The sequence below is a fragment of the Salmo trutta genome, chromosome 20 (assembly GCF_901001165.1).
Source record: "Salmo trutta chromosome 20, fSalTru1.1, whole genome shotgun sequence".
NCBI classification, from domain to species: domain Eukaryota; kingdom Metazoa; phylum Chordata; class Actinopteri; order Salmoniformes; family Salmonidae; genus Salmo; species Salmo trutta.
The window spans coordinates 4,790,430-4,802,069 of NC_042976.1; the positions used below are offsets into that span (position 1 = coordinate 4,790,430).

Genomic DNA, 11,640 nt, shown 5'->3' on the forward strand with positions numbered 1-11,640 from the left:
TATATATATATATATATATATATATATATATATATATATATACCCACTGATTCTTGAAGAAAATATGAATTATGAATGAGCTTAGTTCAACTGTCGTACCCCATCAGAACCCAAAAGATAAACTTGCTTTGCTTCATCCTCCCAAGTGGTGCAGCGGTCTAAGCAAGAGGGGTCACTACAGTCCCTGGTTCGAATCCAGGCTGGATCACATCCAGCTGTGATTTGGGAGTCCGGGTTTGTCCGGGGTAGGCCGTCATTTAAAATAAGAATTTGTTCTTAACTGACTTGCCTAGTTCAATATAATAAATAAAAAGTGGTTTGTAAACAATGTAATTGAAAACAAACATTGTATAGCCTCAAAACATGGGTGCAGCTTCACAAGGTCAGTCCTTGCATCTGTAGCTCTGTCTTTGAATTTCAAAGGGGTTACATTTCCCCAGCCTCATCTCTCAGCTGTTTACCAAATCAGTGGCGGGATGTCAGCTTTGTTATTAGTTGAACTGCAGATTACCCCTTTAAATCACTCAATAAAAATAATACTTTTGTTTTGTTACTTGTTGTGTTTGTTGTTTTTGTGTGGATGATAAACAACATCTCAATGTACAATAGGGACTGTGAAATGACACTCACTATCACACTCTATCACACACTATCACACTCTATCCATCACTATCACACTCCATCACACTCCATCACACTCCATCACACACTATCACACACTATCACACACTATCACACACTATCACACTCTATCACACTCTATCACACTCTATCACACACTATCACACACTATCACACACTATCACACTCTATCCATCACTATCACACACTATCACACACTATCACACTCTATCACAACCTATCACACACTATCACACTCTATCACACTCTATCACACTCTATCACACACTATCACACACTATCACACACTATCACACACTATCACACTCTAACACACACTATCACACACTATCCATCACTCTCACACACTATGACACTATCACACACTATCACACTCTATCACACTCTATCACACACTATCACACTCTATCACACACTATACCACACAATCACACTCTAACACACACTATCACACACTATCACACACTATCACACACTATCATGCACTATCACACACTATCACACTCTATCACACTCTATCACACTCTATCACACACTATCACACACTATCACACACTATCACACTCTATCCATCACTATCACACACTATCACACTCTATCACACACTATCACACTCTAACACACACTATCACACACTATCACACACTATCACACACTATCACACACTATCACACTCTATCACACTCTATCACACTCTAACACACACTATCACACACTATCACACACTAACACACACAGACACACTATCACACACTATCACACACTATCACACTCTATCACACTCTATCACACTCTATCACACTCTAACACACACTATCACACACTATCACACACTATGACACTCTATCAAACTCTATCACACTCTATCACACTCTATCACACACTATCACACACTATCACACTCTATCACACTCTATCACACTCTATCACACTATCACACACTATCACACACTATCACACTCTATCACACTCTATCACACTCTATCACACACTATCACACACTATCACACTATCACACACTATCACACACTATCATACACTATCACACACTATCACACTCTATCACACTCTATCACACTCTATCACACTATCACACACTATCACACACTATCACACTATCACACACTATCACACACTATCACACACTATCACACTCTATCACACTATATCACGCTCTAACACACACTATCACACACTATCACACTCTATCACACTCTATCACACACTATCACACTCTATCAAACTCTATCACACTCTATCACACACTATCACACACTATCACACACTATCACACTCTATCACACTCTATCACACTCTATCACACACTATCACACACTATCACACTATCACACACTATCATACACTATCACACTCTATCACACACTATCACACACTATCATACACTATCACACTCTATCACACTATCACACTCTATCACACTATCACACACTATCACACACTATCACACACTATCACACTCTATCACACTCTATAACGCTCTAACACACACTATCACACACTATCACACTCTATCACACACTATCACACACTATCACACTCTAACACACTCTATCACACACTATCACACACTATCACACACTATCACACTATCACGCACTATCACACACTATCACACTCTAACACACTCTATCACACACTATCACACACTATCACACACTATCACACACTATCACACTATCACACTCTATCACACACAGACAAACTAACACACACAGACACTCTAACACACACAGACACACTAACACACACAGACAAACTATCATACACTATCTACACACACATCATTATTCTATTGTTTGTGTATCATTGCATTTTACATTTGTGTGGCTGTTATTGTCTATCGGTGTATCAGTGTTTTGTTACTTGTCGTGTTTTTGTTTGGATCCCAGAAAGATTTGCTGCTGCTTCGGCAAAACCTAATGGTGCTCCGAATAAACCAATAATACTGGAAAACACTGTAGAAACCTGGAGGAGACAGCGGCCATTTTAGTGACAGCTAGACCTCTGAAGGTCATTTGTAGCAGTGAAACAGCATGTGGGGTGTTTGACAAGCCTTGCTTGCAGGAGATTTAATGCATCTCATTGTAAAATAGACTGACTAAATTTACACCACATGTCCGCCATCATTTTTTTATATTTTTTTGTAATCTCTCTCAGCAACTCTTTAGATGAAATATTCAACAGCACTTTATCTCCAAGACAAATCTCCTCCACATTGCATTTTCTCTCTGTCTTACAACCTCCACAAACAACTACGCTGATAATGCCTTTCTCTCCGACTGCATGTTATCAGAAAGTCAACTTAACACGGATGTTGTATTCATTATAGTGTACTGCAGAGTGGCAAACAAAGACTCACACATCTGAAACAAAAAGAGAATCGAGAAAGAGGAATACTTTATATTTTTATTTTTTTTCATTTATTTATTTTACCTCAACATCATTCTGTTGACAAAAAGTAAGTAAAAACATCTAAATAATGATGATAATGCATAAGGGTAACTTGCACTATAAAATCAGAATTGTATCTTACAATAAATCCTGCAAGTGGATTATAAATATGGCAAATTTACAACATGTACAACATTTTTTTTTTTTTAAAGCAAGTGGAATTAGTAGCAGAACTGTAGAACAGTTTTTCACCCCAGCATCAGTTTATATCTACCGTATTACAATTACATGGAGAAGGCCTATGGGGAGCATTGCAACCACTTGGCAAGCATATTTAGGTACATAATCGATCAGGGGCTATGTGATTATAAAGACACTGTCACTTTTTATCTAATGTATAAAATCTAACTCATAACACATGTAACACTACCTTGTCCATATTAGGACAGCCACAGCTCAAACTCAGTCTTTCAATGCATAATCTACTTGCCAAATAAAGTTTTTGTTGGGGAGGGGGCTTTGTCCGAAACTACGGAGGAATGCTGTACAATAGAGTGTTACGTGAATGAATTGTCATCCTTTAGGAAACAAAAATGACTGTAGAGTGAAACTCTTCCACACGTACCGTTGCACTAAAAAAACTTACTGTGCTTCTGTTCATGTTTAATTGAACTAGTATTGCATGTAATGCCCTAAAGGTAGACTATTGAAGCACTTCACTAGCAAAAATACAGTCGAGAGAACACTCTAATAATTAATCTGCTTCAGACTGTGGTTTAATATGCACACGTCCTAATTCCGTAGTTATGCTTGATTGTCACTCTAAAGGAAATATTTCTGGATAATATTGTATGAATGAAAATCACTTATCACTCTGAATAGGCTACTACAGAAGCCTTTCCATTGCTAAAGCAGGTTTGGGATGTTACATGAAGAAAACACTGCTCTATGTACTAGATGAAATTGACAGCAACTTATTTTGTTGATGTTGTTTTTGCCCCATTTGAAATAAGGGTTGCAAGTAAAACAACAACAACAAAAGAAGACGATTGAAAGCTATACTTCCTGCAGTGGCATGTTAGGTGATGACGTCATCAAAACATGTGCAGCAATGAGATGAAAGTGGTATGTGATGTCATCAAAACATGGGCTGTAGAGGGATGACAGTGGAATGTGATGTCATCAAAACATGGGCTGTAGAGGGATGACAGTGGAATGTGATGTCATCAAAACATGGGCTGTAGACGGATGACAGCGGAATGTGATGTCATCAAAACATGGGCTGTAGAGGGATGACAGTGGAATGTGATGTCATCAAAACATGGGCTGTAGACGGATGACAGCGGAATGTGATGTCATCAAAACATGGGCTGTAGACGGATGACAGCGGAATGTGATGTCATCAAAACATGGGCTGTAAACGGATGACAGTGGGATGTGATGTCATCAAAACATGGGCTGTAGAGGGATGACAGTGGGATGTGGGTGTGGCTGCAGCATGGAGGGGAACATGGCTGGACGGGGCATGGCGTGGAATGTCACCGACATTGGGGGGTGGTGGTGTAAATTGGGCGGGGCCATTACCGAGAGCTGCGGGGGTGAGGTCACAAATGGAGAGGGGTAGGAGCCAGAGGGACACATTTCTGCCCCCATGGGCAGGCTGCTGACTGGGACCGGAAGAACATGGGGTAAGAGAGTTGGTTGGGGGTGAGGAGGGAGGAAGGCTGCACGGTGGTGATGTTGGTGGTGGAGGATGGTGTGTCGGATAGTGATAGACCTGGTTGGCATGGGGGACATGGGGGATGGAGACAGGTGGACTGGGTGGAGCATGGGAGGACAGGAGGGGGATACCGCAACAGGAGACCCAGACAGAACTTGCTTCATCTTTCCAGAGAACGCCTGATGTTGCTGATGGTGGTGGAGAAGGTGCCTGTGGGTCTGGATCTGAAACAGACCGCAGACGGAAACATGGTGCTGCGGACGGAAACATGCTGGTCTGTGATTGTGGTAGGGACGAGCTGTAACGTTAGTACCTCCAGGTCTCAGGCTCTCCATGAACCCTCTCTCGTCCTGAACCCTAACCCCAGGATGAAACCTCTGAATCTGGGTAGGCTGGGGGCTGTGGCACTCCTGTTGGGTGGGGAGGCTCCGAGGACTGTGCTGACACGACTTGTCCAGACTCGTCTTCTGTCTGTGAAACATCTGTGGGATGGACGGTGGGATGATCTCTCTCACACCCAGTGGACTGACCTGGGCAGCCACTGCCACCGTTTGCCTTGTTATACAATCTTGTCCTATGTTACCCATTCCTATATGATGTACCATGATCGGGAGAGAAACAGTGGAAGAGTTTGGGAGGCAATTAGCGCTGTTTTTGTTTTCATTAGTAATACCGATTATTTCTGTGGGATTTGAGGGATCTCTTACAGGCCCAGGTTGAGAGGGAGAGAAGGAACATTCTTCTTTCATGCTGGGAACATTGTTCTGAAACTGAAACCGAGGAGAGCTTCCCATTGGCTTACTGTTGTGCTCTACAGCTGGCTGACTCAGGGAACTACAGCTGGCCAGTGGACCTTTTACCACAAGGTATTCCACAGCTGTATTCACTAGATTCTCACTCTGGACGTTCAGCTTACATCTGTCAACAGACAGTACATCCAGAGGAGGTTCTGCCATGTGAACATTGTGACCTGCAGGAGGGTCTGAGATGAGAACATTGTGACCTACAGGAGGGTCTGAGATGAGAACATTGTGACCTACAGGAGGGTCTGAGATGAGAACATTGTGACCTACAGGAAGGTCTGAGATGAGAACATTGTGACCTACAGGAGGGTCTGAGATGAGAACATTGTGACCTACAGGAAGGTCTGAGATGAGAACATTGTGACCTACAGGAAGGTCTGAGATGAGAACATTGTGACCTACAGGAGGGTCTGAGATGAGAACATTGTGACCTACAGGAAGGTCTGAGATGAGAACATTGTGACCTACAGGAGGGTCTGAGATGAGAACATTGTGACCTACAGGAGGGTCTGAGATGAGAACATTGTGACCTACAGGAGGGTCTGAGATGAGAACATTGTGACCTACAGGAGGGTCTGAGATGAGAACATTGTGACCTACAGGAGGGTCTGAGATGAGAACATTGTGACCTACAGGAGGGTCTGAGATGAGAACATTGTGACCTACAGGAAGGTCTGAGATGAGAACATTGTGACCTACAGGAGGGTCTGAGATGTGAGGAGTATAACTGGACCCTCTTTGTCTCTTTCTCTGTCTCCCCTCCCCACCACAGGAAACACAGCCAGACCAACCAGACCCCTCCTCACCCATTGAACCATCTTGCCCATTGGACTCTACCATTACAGCTGGCTGACACTGAGTCCATGGACCCTGGAGGTCAAGGCCCTGCTCATCATCAGCCAGAGTCATTGATGCTGTCCGTTTCCTTTTCAGGGCCCTGCTCTCACACAAGTCTTCACCAAGCCTCTCGGGTGAAAGGGCCATGCTTAGTTTTTGGGTAACGGTGACTAAACTCTCTGGTGCCGTGACTGTCATCACTCTGCTTGGGTTTTGTCTAACAACCCCAGGAGGTTTCTCAGGGCAAGGGGTGTCGTTGTGACTCTGTGAGCTCTTTGAGCCATGCCCTGCAGTGTTTCTCTGTTCCGTTGATGGATGGAACGGGTCTCTCCTGACGCTCCTCCCCAACACCTTTTCATCCGAGAGGCTGAGGCTGCCCGCTGAGCCGTTTACTCTGCCTGCTGTTTCCTGTCTTCTTCTCTCCTCCTCCTCCCTCTCCCTCTCCACAAGCCGCTCCCTCTCCCTCTCCACCACACGCTTCCTTTCCCTGTCCTCGGCGGCAAAGGGAGCAGCGCAGCCACTGTCCTCAGCCGATTGCTTTGACTTCTCTAATGGCTGCACTTGCTGTGAAGTGGGGACTCTAAATTGGCTATCAAGTCCTTCCCAACACTCAGACCGTCTCTGAAATTTGTTGCATTTCTCTGCATTGCTCTCCAACCCTCCATCCGTCTCCCTCTCTCTGTGGTGCTCCTCTTCTTCCTCATCCCCTCCTCTCATCCCCCTCCTCCTCCTCCTCCTCCCCTTCTTCTTGTGGCTCCTGTAATGGCGCCTGTCTCTGGATTTCAATTTCTCGCCACCTGCTGCTCTCTTCTCAGATTGAGTCCTACCTTTTGAGTGCCTACTATATCCCCCACTGCTGTGTCTCTTAAGTCGCAAGCTGCAGCTTTCTGTGTCTGTGTCACTCATGTGGTGCTCACATATGAGACAATCCTTCCTCTCCACTGCCTCCCTGCCATCTCTGATAGGGCTATGATGGTTTGGGCCAGAGCAGGCCTTGTTGTTGTGCTTGTTGTCAACATCTGTTGGTTCCTCAGCGCAGACAGAGGTTGAGCTGATACACAAAGCCACAGATAACTTACTCTGACTGTCACCAACACTAACCTTTGCCCTGCTCTGCCATTGCTGCGAGGCCCTAAAGTCAAAATGGAGGGGGTTGCAGCTGTAGGAGAGACAGGGCTCTGTCTTGGTGAAGGTCAACATCTCTGTAGGCCACTGGAGAACAGTGTTTCCATCTCTGCTGAGCACAGAGAAGAAGGGCTGGCTGGGCTTGGTGAAAGGACAAGACAGGGTCTTCACCACCACCGTAATGTCTTCTCCTTTCTGTTCCTCTCTCACAGTCCCAGGACACTGAGAGGACTGAGAGGAGGAGGAGCCATTCTCAGGGGGACCATCAGAACCGGAGACGACCTCAGAAGAGAAACTGCTAATGGAGGAGTCCTCTTCCCCACAGACACTCTCCTCTACTTTATGAGCTTGTTGGTGTTTGCTTGTTTCCGGCTTGGCCTCTATTGGGCTGTTTCTCTGAGTTTCCTCAGAGTTCTGTCTATCTAGTACTGTGTCTGGGTCGTCTGGGGATGCAGGTAATTGGGAGACGGAGGACACATAAGGTTTGGCCATATCCTCAGAGTTAACTAGCACAGAACACAAATCTGAGGCCTGTGGTGACATCGGGATGTCAGACCTGGCTAGTGCATCTGATGACCTCTGGCTCCACTCACTAAAACTAACACTGTTTGGGCTGAGATCACCAGGCTGAGTGATAGCCTCCACAGTCCCATGACCCAGTTCCTTTTCCTCTGCAGTAGGAGAGTCCAGAATGTTCAACTCAACAAGGGGCGTTCTGAGCTTCTGTCTTCTGAGACATTCTTTGGAACCCTCCTCTGTGTTGTCACAGAACACGGCGGCCGAAGATTTCAGCTTCACGGATGCTTTCTTTGGGAAGGAGAATGAGAATGCTATTTTGTGCCTGTTGTAAGTCTGTTTCTTGGCCTTTCCCGTGTAAGGCCAGTATAGTGTTTTCTGGGTCTTGCTGTTGGTGGCAAGGTCAGTGCTGGTGTGGTTGTGGGTTCCTGTCTCCAGAACTGTAGAGTGGTTGGTCTCCTCTGAAGGTCCATCGGTACAGCTGTCTCTGAAACTGCCCTCCACTGCCACCGTAGTGGACTTGAACTTGGGGCCACTGCCTGGAGCGCTGAAACATAGAAAAATAAACATTTGAATGAATATTTGCAAGTCCATATTCATTTGTGCATGGAACTCAATTGTTATGGGCCAATCACTTAAATGATATCAATGCTCATGATTCATGTATCTCAAGCAAGGACTCATCCCTAGACATCTGAATTTCCCCATTACATCGAAACTATATACAGTGTATAAAAAGGTAGGCTTACACAGTGGGAAATCTGGTCGAAATTACTTCATTATAATCAGCTTACAATCAGAACTGATTATAATGTCAAATTTTAAGAGTCAAATTTTCTGACTCCAACGTCACATGTTAAGACTCAGGATCCTCCTATACATTATCTGTGACAGATCACACTTCAACCAATAATCTGTGATGAATCATATCCTGGAATGTTCTGGGACATATGTACCCACCAATGGACCTCTCTGCGTTGTTCGGCAAGCTCATGTATCCTCCGGAGTGCTCTCTCCTGTTTCCGCTCATCCTTCCTGGTCTTAGAGGCCACGTTCCGGGCAAACTCTCTCTGCTTCAGCTCCTTCAGCCTCTGTGGAAGTCAGAACAGATCGTTAATATCTCTAAGGTTGTGTACCTAACGGCACCCTATCCCCACTATAGTGGAATGGTTTTAGCCAGGGCCAAGTAGTGCACTATATCACAAAGGCATAAATCGTAAATTGGCCTGTTAATATCTCACCAAACAATCTACATATAATCTAGCACTATATAAGGGGAATGTCTAAAAGGATGCATCTATTTGAAATATCTCTACGTGTCGAGAGGAGCAAAAGTTTCAAGATCCACTGACAACCTGAAATGTCACCTAAAACCCTCACAAACTTTTACAGATGCACAATTGAGAGCATCCTGTGGTGCTGTATCACCGCCGGGTATGGCAACTGCACCGTCCGTAACCGCAGTGCTCTTCAGAGGGTGGTGCGGTCAGCCCAACGCATCACTGGGGGGCACACTGCCTGCCCTCCAGGACGTCTACAGCACCCAGTGTTACAGGAAAGCCAAGAAGATCATCAAGGACCTCAGCCACTCGAGTCACGGCTGGTTCACCCCGCTACCATCCAGATGGCAGAGACCATACAGGTGCATCAAAGCTGAGACTGAGAGACTGATAATCAGCTTCTATCTACAGGCCATCTGTCTGTTAAACAGTCATCACTAGCCAGCCTCCACCCCGTACCCTGTCCGGAACTGTCTCTGAAATGGCAGCCCAAATAAATGCTTCACAGAGTTCAAGTAACAGACCCATCTCAACATCAACTGTTCAGAAGAGACTACGTGAATCAGGCCTTCATGGTCGAATTGCTGCAAAGAAACCAATACTAAAGGACACCAATATGAAGAAGAGACATGCTTGTGCCAAGACCCACAAGCAATGGACATTAGACCGGAAGCAATGGACATTAGACCGGTGGAAATCTGTCCTTTGGTCTGATGAGTCCAAGTTTGAGATTTTTGGTCCAACCACAGTGTCCTTGTAAAATGCAGAGTAGGTTAAAGGATGCATGTGTGGTTCCCACTGTGAAGCATGGAGGAGGAGGTGTGATGGTGTGGGGTTGCTTTGCTGGTGACACTGTCAGTGATTTTTTTGAGAATTCAAGGCACAATTAATCAGCATGGTTACCACAGCATTCTGCAGCGATACACCATCCCATATAGTTTGAGCTTAGTGGGAGTTTGTTTTTCAATAGGATAATGACCCAAAACACACCTCCAGGCTGTGTAAGGGCTATATGACCAATAAGGAGAGTGATGGAGTGCTGCATCAGATGACCTGACCTCCACAATCACCCAACCTCAAACCAATTGAGATGGTTTTTGATGAGTTGGACTGCAGAGTGAAGGAAAAGCAGCCAACAAGTGCTCAGCATATGTGGGAACTCCTTCAAGATTGTTGGAAAATTGTTCCAGGTGAAGCTGGTTAAGAGAATGCCAAGAGTGTGCAAAGCTGTCATCAAGGCAAAGAGTGGCTACTTTGAAGAATCTCAAATATAAATATTTTTGATTTGTTTAACACTTTTTTGATTACTACATGATTCCATATGTGTTATTTCATAGCGTTGACGTCATCACTATTATTCTACAATGTAGAAATAGTCAAAAATAAAGAAAAACCCTTGAATAGTAGGTATGTCCAAACTTTTGACTTGTACTTTATATGCTATATTCTAGTCATGGCTCCTCCTATATAATTTATAAAAAATATTCTGGATTACATGTGTATAATTTGTTTTCATTGCAAGGTATTACTGCATTGATGGAGCTAAAAACACAACATTTTGCTGCACCTGCGATAACATCTGCAAATCTGTGTACACAAACCAATAAACTATGAGTAAAATCTTTAAATCTGTGTACACAAACCAATAAACTATGAGTAAATCTGTAAATCTGTGTAGGGACACTAATTTGTGACTCCTCTCCGTAACGTCTAAGTGACAAAGCTGCTTGAATAATAATCCTCAGACAGAGAGGCTTCTTTCTCATTTTACATTCTAGTCATTTAGCAGACGCTCTTATACAGAGCGATTTACAGCATACGTTCTCATGCTTTTTTTCCCCATACTCCTCAGCTCTACAACCCAAAGTATTTTTAACAGACTGTATGTGTATCTATCTTGGTATGTCGTGCATTCAACAATATAATGCACTAGCAGGACAGATTAAAATTATTCTTCAGAACTATGGAAGGTAATAATGGTGTTTTGCTGTTAAACTTCATCAAAAATATTTTTTTTCGCACAAATGAAAACTGGCTTCAGATAATGCAACTCCATGAAATTGTTTTCAGATTAACTTCTTAGATTAAACTCTGATTTTAATTTTAATTTTGCTTCCACGTCTACAGGGATTTGTGTTTCTGAGGGCCGGGAGGGGGAGAGATGGAAAACAGTATTGTCCTATAGTTAATCTCACAGTGGGTTGATTGAAAAGAAATGAAAGTGGATAGTTCCCTATTGGACGTTATAATTATTGAATAGATTTATCCACAAACAAATGAACAAACACTATATGTTTTAGTAGGT

General features: G+C 43.9%; 1 protein-coding gene across 1 annotated transcript in view; it reads right to left on the reverse strand.

The window, feature by feature from the left end:
* Positions 1–4,228: 4,228 nt before the first annotated feature.
* The window catches only part of LOC115155446 (zinc finger protein 804A-like), a 123,549-nt gene continuing 116,137 nt past the window's right edge, over positions 4,229–11,640 (reverse strand). Inside the window, 2 exon segments of the mRNA XM_029702066.1 lie at positions 4,229–8,602; positions 9,016–9,146. Coding sequence (XP_029557926.1) covers positions 4,501–8,602; positions 9,016–9,146 — 4,233 coding nt within the window. The 3' untranslated portion in view covers positions 4,229–4,500.